At 28.7% G+C, this 18,658-nt stretch overlaps 1 protein-coding gene across 2 annotated transcripts in view; it reads left to right on the forward strand.

Annotated features, from left to right (window-relative positions):
• Positions 1 to 261: 261 nt before the first annotated feature.
• The window catches only part of LOC135962203 (guanine nucleotide-binding protein G(q) subunit alpha), a 29,969-nt gene continuing 11,572 nt past the window's right edge, over positions 262 to 18,658 (forward strand). Inside the window, exons 1-5 of one of the 2 annotated variants that reach the window (XM_065513985.1) lie at positions 262 to 305; positions 2,052 to 2,504; positions 16,596 to 17,445; positions 18,185 to 18,369; positions 18,425 to 18,579. In XM_065513985.1, the coding sequence (XP_065370057.1) occupies positions 17,328 to 17,445; positions 18,185 to 18,369; positions 18,425 to 18,579 (458 nt within the window). In that variant the 5' untranslated portion in view covers positions 262 to 305; positions 2,052 to 2,504; positions 16,596 to 17,327. Of the gene's footprint in view, positions 306 to 382; positions 399 to 2,051; positions 2,505 to 16,595; positions 17,446 to 18,184; positions 18,370 to 18,424; positions 18,580 to 18,658 lie in introns of those variants that run through there. The other variant, XM_065513986.1, reaches the window with a different exon arrangement.

Here is an 18,658-nt window from a genome sequence, read left to right on the forward strand (position 1 = left end):
AAAGTCATTAGCAAAATATTGGCAATGAAATAAATACTGTCATAATTATTAAAAACCTTAAAACGTTTGTTTTCTTTGAATAGTAATATTTTTGGAAGTACCACTGTATTTAGTGTTTTATTAATGGTTGCAAATACAACTCTGGAACAGTATTATTTACATTATATGAACTGGCATATCAGAGTTGACGTTTATGACGTCGTTATAAAACTGCTATACATACGAAATGTCAAATAAGAAAAACGCCGTCAAATTTAGCAAAATTAACTGGCCTAGAACTCTGCTCGTACGTTGTGTTGTGTGTGGTAATAAAGAAGAAATTTTCTTATTTGAAAATAAGATAAATTAAAAATTTGCAATTTAAGTAAACAAATATTAACATTGACAACGAACGAAATGTAAAGCTATACATTTAAAGTGAAATTTAGTGAAAATATCAATTGTATTTAATGAAAATCTTAAGAATAAAGCATGTGGAAAATTTTTTTTTAGTAAATTTTCTTTATATTGGGGCTCGTCATTTTTTTCGCAAAAAATAAAATATACCAAAAGAAGAGAGCGGGAGCGAATGAGAGCAAACAAAAAAGAAAAGAGTGTTGTTAAAAAATAAGAATTGACAAAAAAAATTGGAAGAAAAGTAAAGTGATCAAATAATAAAAAAAGAATAAATTTAACCTATGGAAAAATTACAAAATATATATTAATAAAATTTAATTGAATATGAAAAGAGCTATTAAAAATTAACAAAAGATACATATAAAGAAAATTATACAAAGGCTGTTTAAAATATATTTAAAAAGTGTGGATATAAGAAAAATTAAAACGACGGCAAAAATACTACAAAAGTCAACAGCCGGGGTGAATGTATTTTTTTATTCTTTTTTTTGTTAAAAGCAAAAGGACGACAATTTTTAGGGGCGAGTATGAATGTAAATGCTTGGACAGACGTTAAAAAATGTATAGGCCGGTTTAGATTTGCCAAGAACTAAATAAAATCTATAAAGATTTCAATTAACGCAAAGAAGAATATAAGGGAAAATGTAGAGAATACTAATTGGATTTAATTTTTCTAAAAAAAAATAATCAAATAACCTTACAAAAGCAAAAATAAATGAAGTAAAGTTAATATGTAATTAAAGTTTTATGAAGTTGTTTATAATTAAAGTGTTAAATTCAATTAGTAAATTGCTAAAAATGTTTTTGCAAAATATTTAAACATATACTTTTTTCATTTGTTCAATAAAATAATTTTTTTATACTTGTTCGTTTGGGGAACCTCGCCCTGCAATATGTGTATTCGTGCGCATGTTGATAATAACTAATAATATTGCAGTAAATTTATTAGTATTAGTAAATTTTCTTTATATTGGGGCTCGTCATTTTTTTCGCCAACAAGTGGCAACACTTCGCTGCCAACGTCGTGAGCCGCTGATATGAGCAAAATCATTTTTTTTTAATAATATTGGGTTTTTCGTAGTGCTAAATGGGGGTCTTGAAACCAACCAGTCCAATAAGAAATGCAGGGTGTGTGTGTGTTCTCATGTTGGATGTAAACCAGATGAGCCGGAGAATAAAGTTTGAAATGCTGCCAGATTGCCAGCATTTTATGTGTATTCGTGAGAGAGAAAGAGTGAGAAAAGAAAAGAGAATGCAAAAAGTGTTCATAAAAAAGAAAACGGTTAATTCTCCCCTCCGCTAAAAAGTGTGTTAATTGATTGCAAAAAAAAAAAAACAAAATGTCATTTTAATGTTTACTTTATTTGTGGTCGATAATGCAGTGTATATTAAGCTCTCATTAAAATAATATTGGACTAATGTCTCGCAATTTTATTCTTAACAATTAAATATTTTTTTGTACATTAAATTTTAGCAAAATAAAATTGTATTTTTCAACTAAATGTGAAAATTTCTTACATTAATTAATAATACAAAAGAAAGTGAAAACGAAAAATTAGAAATGCATAATTTTGTTTAAAAAAAACATAACCCTAAAATATTTGTGAAATTAAACGCCAAAAAGTTTTTGTAATTAATTTTCTTAATTCTTACAGATTATTGTAGTTTTTTTTTCTTCAGGGATTTGTATTCACTAAAATTAAAACTAAAACAACTAAACAATAATACAAACAAAAGAGAAACTAACCGAGAAAAGCAAAAGAATTTTTTTTTACTAAAATCACACAGAAATCTTATGTCTAAAAATCAAATTTTTATCTAAATGTGCAAATAAAAAACATCATTGTCATTCGATTTTTTTTTGGTAACGGTAAAAATAATAACTAAAAGGAGTAACAACGCAGTAGCAGCAGCAAAAACATCCAACATACTAATTAGTAGCAGTAGATCAACACCAACAAAAACAAATATTTAAAATTAGATCAACAAGAAAACTACAGCACCTTTTTTATACCAATTTTTTTATAATTTTTAAGTTATATTAAAACAAAAGAAAAATATAACTTAAACACATACAAAAATAAAAAATAACATCTTCGTTTATAACGGTAAGTTAAAAATTATATACCCGACTATAATCACGAACAAGTCAACATAATTGAAAAATTTTTGTTTTAATCATTTTGTTTTCCATTTCATCTTTTCGTTTTGGTTAAATGATAAAAGTACTATTAAGAATATATTTACCTATTAGTTTGAAATTGTTTTAATAATAACGTTGAATAGTTCCAACGATAGGCCTAAGGCTTGACAATTAGTCAAAAAAGCTTGATTTCCCAAATACCTTGAAATATTAATAGTTTATAAGCATTTCCATGCCTTTGACAAATTTCACTTCGTTTGGATTTGAAGCGCGATTGAATATTTATAGCAGATATTTTTTTGCTTCAATCCAGCCTTAAAATCGTTTATTATTTTGGTTTTTAAATTTTCGCAGATTTTGATATACCTATCTATTTTTACTAATTGTTTTAGACGTCTTTCTCGTAGAAAGTTAAAAGTTTCCATTGTTATGCCAATGATAAGAAGTATAACCATAATCAATAAATCGCTGAAATTTATTGGGTACATTTTAAATCAATAAATACAAAATAAAATTGAAATTGAGGAAATTAACTTCGTATTGAGAAAAAATAAATTAAAATTAAACAAGTAAGAAGTGTACTTTATATGGGAGCTATGATCAAATACGATCAGATCTTCATTAATTTCAGTGCGACGATTTTGTATGTATACTTGTGTTGAATTTTAATCTGATAACAATATACGATATTTAAGAGTAGTGATTTTCGGATAAGGATTTCATTATAGGGGCTATGGTCAAATATGTTTTGTGATTTATTTTTAAGTGAAACTTATTTTTTCTGAATTTTATGTCATAAACGCTTGCACCATTTGTCTACCCAGCATGGCTGCAATCATTGTTTGGTGCCATTTAGAAATTGCTCGTATCTGAACTAAGACGTAACTCGTTTTCATCACCAATGCAATCACAACACTATCAGCAACTACGTCCATCACAGCTGACAATATAGATTGCGTTCCGCAGACCTGATATCTTATTCTGGAGAATAAGATATCAGATATAACTGCATTTATGAGGCGCAACAACATCGTAGACGCTGCGGTCCAGGATTATGGATGATAGCGGACATTGGTACGCCGGACATCACAATTGTTAGCACAGGTCTTATCCACTGTACATCTTGGCGAGCCATAGTTGCAGTATAATCATATCACTGTATCGACAAAACGACTTTATAGTTTCTGAACGCTGTCTTAGCATAGCAACGTGACAACATCCACAGTACCTAGCTACCCATGTATTACGTAGAAATGAGCAGGTTGGTAAATGAAGATACACGGAAACGTTGGAAGGATAATTTGGAGCCTACTACTTGAGCGCAGGAATTGGCAAGTTTTGGTCCACAGTCAGATCTCTCTCAACCCCAAGAAAAAGGTGTTGCGATTCCATCTGCATTTGCAGCATTTCCGACACTGAACAGTGTGCGCGAGCTTTTAGCCGAATTTTTATTTGAGGAGAGAGATAAGGTGAAACAAAGCGTTGTTTGCAAAAACTTCACAACCTTATAGTCACTAACGAACACTTTTCTTGCCTAACGAATTTGCAGAAGTCATCAAAAATACCCAGCCTTATACATTTTTTACCACATGGACAAAATAATTAAAAGTCTGGAATTGAATGTTGAAGTCGATGGCGCATGAATTCCGATAGAAAATATTGACTACTTATGCACTTTGGTGAACAGTTATCTTAAGGATATCCATGATTTCTTCACTGCATGTAACCGGCATTTATCACCAGCTACACTTTTTGCCAACTGGACGAAGGAAGTAAGGCTGTATATGAAAGTCGATGGACCAAGAATTCATATACAAAATCATAAAATCTTCACTCTCTCCGCCCTTGCCACTGCAATCTTACATAAATAGCGAAGTAGAAACAAGGTTGCTTGTTGGCTACATATAAAATTATTGGTCATCATCGCATAATTTGTGATAAACAGTGGAGTAACATTCAAAGATGTAAAAATGCTGCCCTCAGGACTGTTATAGACTGTCTACAGTTGCCCTGGCAATATCATCTAAAGGAGGAGACGAAGTTCTTGCCGGTCAAGGAACACACCAGGTTGATTTTTCGACAGTTCCTTACCACCCCAACTTACATATAATGGAATTAGAGTCCCCCCGAGGAATGATACTCATAGAAATGCATAGAGACACCGTGTTTACTGCATCACTATGATGCAGAATGGCGGAATTATTGCGCCATCGACTTTCAGATACAGCTTTGCTTCCAGTTGTAGTCTACCGCATGAATATAGTACTTGGAGGCCGCCCATCAGCAATTGCAGAAACAGAACAACCACTGCCGCCGACAAGAATAGTTCTGGCACAACTGAGATCTGGAATGAGCAACAGGCTTAATGTCTACTCGTTCCGCATAGACCGTAGAAAAGGATTTCCAATTTCCTAAACACTTTAGACTATAAGACAAATGTAAAACAAATATTTATAATACGGTAATAAAAAATAAATAAATTAAACCAATTTGTACAAATTGATCATAATTTAGGTACTAGTTTATAGTTGAACTAGTTCTTTACAAGTGCAGTTTTTGCTGAACGAGTTAAGCATATATAAAACCAAAGTGTACAAATTGAATATATTCTTTAAATTTAAATTCTCTATTCAATGTATTCACTTCAATAGTACCAACATTATGATCAATGTATCATCTGTAATGATATGTAGTTGATAACTGAACTAGTTCTAAAAAAGTGCACTTTTTGCTGAAATGGTTAAGACAATATTTCTTTCCGTCTGTTTTTGTTAGGAAATTTCGGATTTTTGTATTACATTTGAGCTTAATTATCTAAAATCTTAATTCACAATTAAAAAATATCAGCCAATCATTCTATAAATTTATTCCCAAAATCTATTTCTTTAGCTTCATTCAAATGATTTTACTTAAATAGAATTCATTTATCGTTGAATTAATACATAATGGAATTAATTCATAACAGCTGTTCTAGAATTCATTCAACATTTGAATGATTAAATTTTTGTTAACTCATATCTAATTCAAATTGTAAAAAAAATATAGAAAATATTTTTTTCGTTTAATATGTATTGTATTTGTTTTGCTTTTAAACATTTACAAAAAGAATTGTAAAAAATTAGTTTTAGTAATAGATTTAAATTGAAGACAAATAGAATCATTCCATATATTTTTATTGGATTTGAATTTGACATAATGTGCATGGTTCAATAAAGATTGAATTCTCAAATGAATGAATTCAATACAAAGGAATTAAGCCAATGAATTAATTCGTAATGAATTCATTAACGGAATGATTAAAAAATACAATTTAATTTGTTTTGGAAAATGGAATTAAGAATTAATTCTTTCAAACCAATCGAAAGATTCGATTATATCCATATATTTTTCGATGTTAGCTAGAAAAAATCAGTTTATACAGCAGAATTTAGTATTAAAATAATAAAGGTTTACTCAAATATATTGAAAAAATTTTCCTCAAATGTTTATCAAATCATTTTAAATAGTTTAACCTTTGTGAAAGAGTTTCATTTTAAATTATAATCTTAACAGTATTTTTGCCGTGAACTAATGATATTTATTTAAAATAATTATTGATGTTTGTTTTGTAAAATGATGCAAAATAATTTTGTTTACGTTAAGAGACTTGTTTTTGTTCAACAACTAAGAAATGACCTAAAATAAAACTTATTAATGATTCTTTTAACATATTTTAAAGAAAAATTAGTTAAAAAACATTTTAAACAACAATTAGTACTAATTTAGTTTTTGCACTTTAGTAACATTTTCTACTGTTTAAAAAGCAAAATATAACAAAGAATAAGAAGCTGATCTATCTCAAAATCGTTAGCACGTTCATCATCACATCAAAACATTTATGGCGTATTTAGCGCATAGTTTACACTTTATTTTGTTAAGATAACATTTTCAAGATAACTCTAGATTGGTTATCAAAATAGAAAAATAAAATGTATGGATACATCCTTGTGTTTCAGCGAATGTATGCTGTTAATGGAATTAAAGTGCAAATGTACTTTATCACATGAAGTTTTTTTAAAGATTTGTCTAAAACAAATTATTTTAGTTTAATAATAAAGCTCTTTTTCCTATAAAATTTAGTTCATAGAACGATTAATACCAATTTCCATACAAAAGTTGTTACATTTTGTTATGATTTTCTCACTGTCATAAAGTTTGGAATACGGGAATTAATATAAGTAAGACTTGCGAATAGTTGAAGCTCTATTACGGGAGTGCAACTCTTGTTAGTTAAACGTAGCTTAACACTCTGTTAAGTTAACCTGAAATGCATTTCGACGAACTTTAACCAATTATTTTGATTTTCACTAATGGATAATGAACTTTTGCTTTTGTTAGCATAATTTAGTCAAATAGAAGTATAATTCACGTCACTGCCAAATTTCGTAAAACATGGTGACGTGAATTACCTTATCATAGAGTTTTTGAAACTGGTGTATTGATTGAATTGTTTATTTTATTTGTTTAGCTGTTTGTTTTTTGACAGTTCTAACATAGTTTTAATTGACCAATGATGTTAAGTTAAACCTAGATTATAAACTACATAAACAACAAGTAAGAGAGCTACATACAGTGGTTGACAAAACAATGGAAACTTTTCCAAATATTCCATATGTAGCCCAAAATTTAAAATATTTTTTTAAAATAATTTTTTTTTTTTAGTATTTTACTTGTATAGTTTTATTTATATAAATTAACTGAAAAACAAACATAATTAATTATATTCTGAAAAAAGGGAACAAAATTAAAAATATTCACTATTTCGCTACTGACAAAACAATGGAAACTTTTAAACTTCTGGTTACAATCCAACAAGGTACCTGTTTTGAAGTGGTCTGCCCAATCACCAGATCTCAATCCCATAGAAAATCTGTGGGAAATTGTAGATCGTAAAATAAGGACCCAAAATTACACCAAGATGGAAGATTTATCGGAGGCGGTTATAATGGAATGGCAAAATATTTCAAAGGAGACCATTGTCTCTTTAATTGGTTCAATGCATCGTCGATGTGTAGCAGTTATAAAAAATAAGGGATACCCAACAAAATATTGAGTTTGCAAATTTGTTAAAATAATCAGGTATGTGATGAAAAACGATTTAGATGCAAAAACGATTTGAAAACGACAAAAGGTGTGATGTGTTTGTTTGAATCGTTTTGTCATATTAGTTTCAAATTTGAATTTGTTTAAAAGGGAGTTTATCGAAATTATATTTTCACATTAATTAAGGTAAACAAATGGAGAGTTGCTTATTTTGTTGTTTTTTCTTATAAAAATTATACGAAATGAAACAAAAATTGAATATGAAATCAATCGAAATTCATCACACCTAAATCGTTTTTGAAATTGATTTCAGTTTTAAAAACGATCGTTTTTCATCACATGCCTGAATACCTAAGTTTCCATTGTTTTGTCAATGCCGTAATTAAGAAATATTTTACTTTTGTTTTCTCATTTTTAGAATTTAATTATGTCCTTTGTTTTTTGTTAAATTAAGTTAATAAAAGTATACAAATGAAATACTACTTAAAATTTTTTAAAAATTTATTTCAGATTTTAGGCCACTAATGAAATATTTGGAAAAGTTTCCATTGTTTTGTCAACCACTCTATATTCGGCTGTGCCGAATCTTATATACCCTTCACCAAATTATACTTCAAAATAAAAATTTTAAATATTTTTAGGTAAACAAAATTTTTTTTTTTGTAAAAAAATTTCGAATTGTTTTTTTAAAATTTAAATTTTTTTTTTTATTTTTAAAATTTTTTTTTTAATATTTGGCGAAAAAAACTTTTGGAGAAAAAAATTCGGGTTAAAAAATATTTTTTTCCGATTTTGACCCATTTTAGGTCCAACTTAATATGGTCTTATATACGTCGTTGCAAAGGTCTTTAAAATATCTATCAGATATCCATATTGTCTATATTAATGACTTAGTAATCCAGATATAGGTCAAAAATAGTTAAAAAATCGAGGTTGTCCTCTTTGTCAGCGATTTTAAATAGCAACCGACCCGGAAGAATTCCGGAGATATTGATGTATGAATCGTGTATGTGTGTTATTTGGGGGCTTCGGAAAGTTGATTTCAACAGATGGACAGACGGACATGGCTTAATCAACTCCGCTATCTATAAAGATCCAGAATATATATACTGTATAGGGTCGGAAAATTATATTATATGAAGGGTATAATAAGTGAAAAATATACATTGTAGTTTTAGGTTTAAACAACGAATGTAGATTATTTTTATCCCAAAAACTATCTTTAAGGCTACTTTTATTACGAGGGTTGGTCAATAAGTCTTTCTGTCTACGCATCATTTAGTTTGTGTTTGACATTGATCGTGACTTGAGGATAAATTGAAAAAAAGTTGTCTGCTCAAAAAACCATCACTCAAATAAAGGCTAAGCTTTATAAATTATAAATATAAAAAGCGGTTTACTGAATTTCGTAGTGGCCGTACAATCACGGAAGATGCCGAATGTTCAGGACGCTGAGTTGAGGTATTTACACCCGAAACATTTAAAAAAAATCACGATATAGTGTTGGCTGATCGGAGATTTGAAGTGGGAGTGATTGTGAAAACCATAGGCATCTCACATGGCTCTGTGGTTTCACTTTTGATTAATCACTTGGGTATGAGAAAGCTTTCCACAAGATGGCTGCCGCGTTTTCTCACAACAGGGTGCATAAAACGGTACACACATGTGCGAAATGCTTCCTCTTCCACACTATTCTACGGATTTAGTAGAATGTGACTATTTCTTGTTCACAAACCTGCAGAAATGTCTCGGATTTGACAGAAACGATGAAATCATCTCCCAAAAAATACCTGATCTCGACAAATCATATTTTATGAAAGGGATACAAAAATTAGAGGGCACAAAATAGACTATGTTGAAAATGTTGAAATTGTGTTTCATTAAAAACATTTTTGACCCACCCTCGTATGAAACTTAGAATTGTCTTCAATAAGATTAAAAGCTTTTGTTTTTAATCTTAAATAAAAGTAAACAGTCGTTATTTTTTAACAATATATCATCTTATTCTCTAATATCACTTGAGGAATTAGATAGCCACAATAATCGATTCTTCCACAATTTTGTTTACTTTATGCACACAATCTGCCCAAAAAACTATCCTGTAATAAGTTCCTTATCGTAGACCTGCTCTTATCTTTAAGCTCAGTTCTATATAGAGCAAATTGTTTAGGTATTATTAAATATTATGTATTTCTTAACAAACTTTATTTTGTTTTTATTCTGTGTTAATTATATTAATTAAATGTGTGGTTTTTAAATGTTACAAATTAATACACAACCATTTTCACAATGATTTGTTAAAAAAAATTACTGATAATAATGTTTACCGACTGACTCACTCTTAACCGCAAAATATAAAATTGTCATTGTTGTACTTGTTTTTTTTTTTTTAAAAAATGCCGCGTACCGAAAATATATGTATAATGTATGTATGCTTGTACGTACATGTGGTCGATATTAGAAAGTAAATAGGTAGTTTTAACATAAAATGTTACAAATGTATTATAAAAACATTAGAATTTATTAAAATAATTACATATAAACGAGAATATAACATATCGCTTCATTAAAGAGTGTTTCGATGGAATTGCATTTGCATTATTTTGTAATTTTTAATTTAATTTTAAAATTATTATTTTTTAAATTTAATTTGAAATGAATTAAAATAAATTAGCGATCTAAAATTTGTTTAGAAATTTAATCAATGGATATTCTTATTCCTTAAATTGGTTATACAATTGTTCACATAGAGTGAGATGCAATACAATGCAATGGATACTTTCTTTGAAAACTATGTTTCGTAATTTAAGTTTTCAAAAACATGACCTTTTGCCAAATATATATTTACATTTTAAAGATAAACTAAAATTTACTTGATTTTCTATTAAAATATGTTAAAAACAAGTAATAGAGATATATTCGGATGTGTCGAATCTTATATACTCTTCACCCAATTATACTTCAAAATACAAATTTTAAATATTTTTAGGTAAATAATTTTTTTTTTCAAAGTTGCTTTTTCATTTTTTGGAAAAAATTGTTTTTGTTTTGTTTTTTTTTTTTAAATTTAAAAAATTTTTTTTTTGTTTTTTAAAAAATATTTTTTTCCGATTTTGACCCATTGTAGGTCTAACTTAATATGGTCTTATATACGTCTATCATTAGATATCCATATTGTCTATATTAATGACTTAGTAATCCAGATATAGGTCAAAAATCCAATTGGAGCGATTTTGCTGATTTTAAATAGGAAAGTTCTCGAAAGCATGTCTGACTGAATTATTGAAGATTTGGATCCCGAAGATAACTGGGGTCTTTAGAAAATTGATTTCAACAGACAGATAGACGGACAGAAATTGCTTAATCGACTCTGCTATCTATAAGGATCCAGAATATATATACTTTATAGGGTCGGAAAATTATATTGTGGAAATTACAAACGGTATGACAAACTTATATATACCCTTCTCACGAAGATGAAGGGTATAATAAAAACTATCAATCAGCAGAGTTTCTAAGGAATTCCCAACCATGATTCCCCAGGAGGTTATCAATAATTTAAATTGGAAATTAGTTCAATAACTGTCAGCCGCATGACAATTGGGACTTGGTCTTGTTAATATCGCCCCGCGAAAAAAATCTCTAATTACATTAAAACTATAAGAAGAATTTCCAAAGAATATTTATACTGGTCCAAATATAATTTAAAATTATATATTAATGAAATACTAACAAAAATTAATTTCTTAAGAATTTGTTTGCATTGTGACCTTTTAATTTAATATTTGGAAAAGTTTCCATTGTAATGTCAACTATTGTATGTTAAAAGCCGACTTCAGTACATTTCCCAGTAAAAAAATTCTCTATCTCTTTCATTATTTTCCAACTAAATGTTAATACATAAATATTAGCTAGATTAAGTTATTGTAACCTATTAGTTTAAAAACATAAGTGAACACAACCATTGGATGTCTCGCGTTTATTAAAAAAAATATTGTTCTTTCTTTAGATTTTAAATGAATCAATATTTGTTTATGTGCGAGTACAAGTATCTGTATATGACAGAATAATATTTTGTAAACATTTTGTTTTGCAGCTTTAAAAAAATGTCGATTTTCTTTTTCGAATGATTACGTTAATTAGATTTCAAATGCAATGTATCGATGTGCCTAGAAGAATATACATTAGGGTGGCCCCATAAAAGGTTGTCGATGTTCCCAACTAAAATAAAAGTTAATTAATTCTAAGATACCGTTTCTGGGTTCTGTATTTGGTTAGCTGGAGTTTTTTGTTTTTGAAAATTCAATCTTGTTTGAATTTTTTTTTTTAAATTTTAGAAAGCTTTTTTTCTCCCGATCTAATGTTAGCTATATGTTCAAAGCTCAAGATGTTCAAATATTTAATCGTAAAAAAATCGTAAAACAATTAACTTTCAATTATATAATAACCAATTTGTTAATTTATCTAATAAAATAAACAAAAACATAAAATTTGTATGTGTTAAACTGAAATGTTTGTTTTATAACCTAATGAAATGATGAAGTATTCTATACCAATGGAAAGCTTATGAAATTACGTTTATCATTGTGATTGTCTTGAACTATAGGTTTTCGTAAAATAAAATTCGAACTAGTTTGTGTTTCGAAAAATGTAACGTTTGTATGACAAAATTTATAAAATAAAAAATTTCGAACAATTTTGGACTTTCACGAGAATTTAGATATGACATTTCAAGCATCTTTCAAAGGACTTTACATCTTAAAACGAACATTTTTTCCATGGATCCCGCTCACTGACAACAATGCAAACATTTTGAGAAATGATCTTCTCAAACAAACTAAACTCGAATTTTAGTTGCGAACATTATTTTTACTTCATACAAACGGGGCCACCCTAATGTACATACATGTGTTGTTATTAATAGATGGTATCCACTGCATAAAATGCTAATTCGGCACATACAACTAGTTGATGTAGCATTTTTGGTTTTAATTGTTAAAGCTGCAACCAGTTTTAAATGCATTAAACCTATTTTTATTTTATTTTCATAAATCATTTATTAATCTTTTGTATTTAAAATATGTTTTCTAATAAAAAGTAGAACAATTAAGGGTTCATCCTGGACTTTTTTTTATTATTTACAGTTGCCATTTTTGTTATTTACTTTTGGCAGTAACCATACTATGGGAACTCTACACCATCAATTTCAATGAAAAAAAGTGGTTAACTGAATTTTGTTGTGGCCGTACAAGCACGGAAGATCTGGACGACATCTTCCGTGCGAGAGGTTGTGACAGTCATAAGGGTACACGGCAAAAATCTATGCATTAGACTAATGATTCCTAATTATCTATCCCCTCGAGGGATAGATACAATTCAAGATCTTTATTGTCTACGAGTACACACTTAGAGCTAGGTTTTCTACCCAATATCAAAATAGTATGGAGGGTATATTGGGTTAGTGCTTTTTTTTTGTAACGTGCAAAACACCAACATCCAGCTTAAAGTATACCAATCTCCTCAGGACCACTTTCTGAGTTAATTTAAAAATTTGGCACAATCTTTTTTATTAACCTAAGGACAAAGACAATTGAATTTGCATAGAATCGATCCACCATTTTTCCTAGCCCCATATAGATATCTAAACCAAAGTCAGCACAAATAAGTTTTATATAAGCCTAATCGCAATATGTCATAGCCACCATATAAGGCTCAATTCCAAAAATTCCTTTAACTAGCATAAATCATTTAAAAATGATGGTATCCAAATAAAATTCAATACAAATAAGTTTCGTATATACAGTAGACACGCCACATAATTTTATGGCGATCGGTCTATAATTAGTCATAGCTCCCATATACATTTTAAAAGAAAACTGTTTATAATCATCTTTTCTGTGTAGGGTATCATATGGTCGGTCTTGTCCGATTATATTTTCTTACTTGTTCGCTTATTATCAGGCTGTTAAGTTAAACATGAAACATATTTAGCAGGCTTTAACAAATGATTGGGATTCTCAATAATGTTAGCATTATATAACCGCATTTGTGGGTCCTTTCAAGGACCGTTGCATTGAAACAAAAATATTTTACTTACTCCGGAACATGCATGACGATTTCAATAATTATACCATACATTATAATACCCAACACCAAAATGATGAAGAGGTATTGGTTTTGTGTTTCCATTTGCAACACATCAAAATTGTATACAAAAGTTTATACATATATTCTGGGTCCTTGTAAAATTGTATATCGGAAAGTTTTGAATAAAAATATATGAAAAACTATCTTCGCATTTACCCTATACACATTTTGTTCCCGATAACATTTAAATGTATGAACTAGCAAGGAAAAATTTATCACTGATATTTTCTAATATTAGAAATTCGCGAGACAGGTACTGTAAAAACTCAACATTTGAGAGGAAAACCTCGTAAAAGTACTTGAAGGCAAGATAATTTAATAGCAAGAGAGTATAAGAAATTCACAAAAACCGCAGGGAAATGACGCTAGTCTTGTTGCTTCCGCATTTGCCAAAAAAACATTTAAACTGGCCGAAATAGAAATGGAATACTGTTCTCTTTTCGGATGAATCCAAATACAATTTAAGAGACTGGACGTAAAGTATACAAATAAGACAGATTGGCGGTGACAAACGCTGAGGAAAATACACGCCAAGTTTGGAGATTCTACCAAGAAAATAACCGAAACACACGTCTAGGTTTGAGACAATTGTAATTTTCCATTGTATTGAAAACACTGTATAAATAATTTTAATTGAATTTGTGTATATTGCAGAATGAATTTTTAAGTTAATATATCGCTCATTTGCTGTAACAAAGTCATAATTCATAAAACCCAAATTTTCAGTTAATAGCACCATTATATAGTAAATAAGTTGTTTAAATAACAGACAACAGACAGGTTCGCCCTAAATGCATTTTGTCCTAATTTCATTACATGTATTAACATCGTTAAGTTACATATATAGAATAGTGTAATATTTTGTTATGTATTTGTTATTTTCCTTAAAAACTCAAAAAACTATATATCAGTTTAAAAACTAAAAATGCGACTCCTGAAAAATTACGTTTTTTGAGTTATGACGACATTGCTGCAAATGAGCAATATGTATAATGTCAACAAATAGTTTTGCCACATTTTAAATCTTAGTTTGTCATACATGTTCTCATACTTGATAATTGACCTTTGTCGTACATAATTTCTTGGTGAGGAAAATAAATCTAATTCTATTATCACTAAATCCGCATATATATTTATATTCGTATACTTCCCATTTTACTAGAAATTCAAATAGTTTTAGTTGTGTGCGTTAAAATTTTGCCATTGAAGTCTACCTATACCTACTACTATGAAGTTTAAAGACAATTGGATTATCGTACAATATCTAGCTAGCGTCGTCACACATGACACGGTGTAGTAAAAGTGTAGTGTCGTACAATTTCCAATAAATGAACATTATGCCCACATAAAAACAAAAAAACTGTTCAACCGTTCAAGGGTGGGAGGTGAAAAGGTAGAGAGTGGCACTTGGCCGAGGAATACAGTAGTACAAAATGATACAATTGAGAAGCCTTAGATTCGTACTTTGTTGTCTTAGCTGGAATATAATAGTACAACCTTTGTGTGGAAATAAAGTGGCAAACCAAAAAAATAAAAATAAAAAAAATCGGCATACTATGACTAACAAAAATATTGTATATATTGACAGATTATTTGGAAATTTTACATTTTCTTATTTTGTGGACGGTCATTTAACAATTATTGGAAGAATAGAAAAGTCTAAAGACATTTACTACCGAACACGCGAATAGTTTTACAATAATCATCAGTCAATACCGTTGTACTGATACGAACAGCGGTGGTCGTGATTTATTTTTTTTTTATTACAATAAAATATAGATTTTGAAAATATTAAACCAAAAGAAAACTATATATAAAAAGGTGTATTTTTATAAAAATAAAATTAAACATTTTCGATTTTAAGTATCGTACTAATTGTAATTCTAATTTGTATTAGTAACGGTCCACAATTCATCGAAGTCAATTTGTAGTAGTGATGTAATAATTCGATTAATCAATTTAAATAAATTTGTTGACTATTAAACGAAGAATTTCTCAATTTGATATCCGTGAATTTTTGGAAAATTTAAAAATTTATAAAAACTTACATTATTAAAATAGAAATAGCCATACATATTTACAATTTAAAGAATTTTGACATTGATTTTTTTGTTTTTTTTATGTAAAAATCACTATATGCACATGAAAATAATAATGCTTGAGTGGCTTGGAATATTTAAACAAAAATCAATACCTATCTCTGGAATAAGCTGCACAATTCTTCGGCTTATTTTGAAAACTACGCATATATGCAGTTTTATTTTGTTTTCAAGAAAATATATTAGAAATCCAATCAATATTTTAAATTACAAAAGAAAATAGAAATTCATAATTATGTTTATTCTCACAAATATGTAGGTGATTTAGTATTTACGGAAAATACAATACAATACATACATATGCATTTCCTTAATTTAATTATTGAATTGTCATAGAACAAATATTTACAACAAAATCAGTTATGCTATTTAAACGTGAAAAACAGAATATTTAATTTCTTTGAAAGTCGCCCTGACTGAATATGAGTGATATTTTAATTTTGTTGGAATGAAATTGGTTAATTCCTTTAAATCGTTTCATAATAGTTTTTAAAATAGTAAATCTTTTATTTATTTCCTTAAGTTTTATAAGTTCGATTTCTAAATGCTCTAATATTTAATTTTAGAGAAATTTTATATAGCCGGAATTTAAAATTTCTGTTTACAAATAAAGCATAAAAGCATGATCATATTTAATTAAAACTTTATATTTTATTATAAATAAAACAAAATTAATTACTTTCATTACATTCTAATAACTTAGATCTTTATTTCTTTTATAATTTCAGGAGCAAATAAAATAAAAAAACTAAAAAAAGGGAAATATTTTGACGTGACGTTTTTTACCATCAAACTCCATAATCATCTCAAATATCAATCACATAGACATTAATGAGCAGCCTGGGTGTGCTGGTGCGTTTCGAATAAAAAAATTCAAAACAAAAATTGAAACCAAAAAACTTATTGTGGCATTTATGATCATTTCCATCTAATAAAACATAGTCTCTAAGATAAGACGATATCAAGAAAAACAAAAGCAAATAATTAGAAAAGAAAAACACCAAACAATTAGCAAACACCAATAACACCAGGCTATACAAAACGGCAACAACAACATATTCGTATAAGGGCTAAAAGAAGTTTTTTTTTACAACCTGGATAAAAATAAAATCGAGAAAAAAAAAACGAAATCCCACTCCAGCTAGAAGGAAATGCAAGTAGAAGACTTCAACTATTAAACAAACAAAAACGTCAAGCAGTCATCTATACATTTAAAAGCATTTTTCTTCAAACAATTTTCTAAAGACTTTTTCTAAAACTTCTTTCGTCTATTGCCACTTCCACCAATTAACAAAATTGTTTCCCTCATTAAGAAGTAAAAGACGCGAAATCATTGACACCATTTGACTTTGTTTCCTGCTTCAGTTGTTGTTTGGTAATTTTATTTTTCCAATATATTAAATAAAATTCATTCAACGTGTGGCGTTTAAGCAGCGTTAGCAGCTTCAAATCTAGTTAGCATGGAGTGCTGTTTATCAGAAGAGGCCAAGGAACAGAAGCGTATCAATCAAGAAATCGAGCGACAATTACGTCGTGATAAGAGAGATGCGCGAAGGGAGTTGAAATTATTACTATTGGGTAAATAATATTATAACTATTGTTATTTATAATTGTAAAGCCAACAAATAAGAGCGTAAAGGCAACAAGTCAACAAAGTATATACTTTAAGTTAATGATAGAAAATTATTAAGTTGAAAAAAATTGTCGGTGAAAAACAATTGTTGTTGAAATCAAATTTTTGGTAAACAAAAATATTGGGTTAAAAATTTCCGAATTTCTATGGCGTTATATTCGTTGTTGAAAAGGTCTATCATTAGTTTTCCATATTGTCTATGTTAATGACTTAGTAATCCAGATATAGTTGAAAATAGTTAAAAAATCATGATAGTCGTGGTTTTTTTGCTTATATCTCAGCTATTTGTGGCCCGATTTTAAATATCTACGGAAAGTTGATTTCAACAGACAGTCGGACTTGGCTATATCGACTCTGCAATCTAAAAAGATCCAGAATAAATATACTTTATCGGGTGCCAAAATATTTTTTTACCAGATTTTTTTTCACCAAAAATTTTACTCAACAAAACTTGTTTTCAATCTTTATTTTAAAAAAGTCATTGATGAATGTATATAAGATTCGTCACATCCTGATATAGCTCTCTTACTTGTTGTTATTTTTTTTTTTTGTTAAAAACTTAGCAAATTCCCTGCTTTGCAAAATTTGAAAATGGAGAAATGTGAACGAACGAACGAACACCTTTAATATAAAACAAACATCTGATTTTTTTTATTTTTTATTTTAACACTGACTAACCACTAGGTACTGGTGAATCCGGCAAATCCACATTTATTAAACAGATGCGTATTATTCATGGCAGCGGTTACTCCGATGATGATAAACGTGGCTATATTAAATTAGTGTTTCAAAATATATTCATGGCTATGCAGTCCATGATAAAAGCAATGGATATGTTAAGAATTTCATATGGCGCAGCTGATCATGCGGTAAGTAAACAACTATAAATATTGTATATAATGCTAATTTGATTAAATTTTATAGGAACTTGCTGAACTTGTTATGAGCATTGATTATGAAACAGTCACTTCATTTGAAGACCCATATTTGTCAGCCATAAAAACGCTATGGGCCGATACTGGCATACAAGAATGTTACGATCGACGAAGAGAATATCAATTAACAGATTCAGCTAAATAGTAAGTAATAATGTTTAAATTTAAACTCATATTTTTTTTTTTGAAAAGCCATGGAATGTGGAATATTTGACCAAAGGAC

The sequence above is a fragment of the Calliphora vicina genome, chromosome 5, assembly GCF_958450345.1.
Source record: "Calliphora vicina chromosome 5, idCalVici1.1, whole genome shotgun sequence".
In the NCBI taxonomy this organism is placed as follows: Eukaryota; Metazoa; Arthropoda; class Insecta; order Diptera; family Calliphoridae; genus Calliphora; species Calliphora vicina.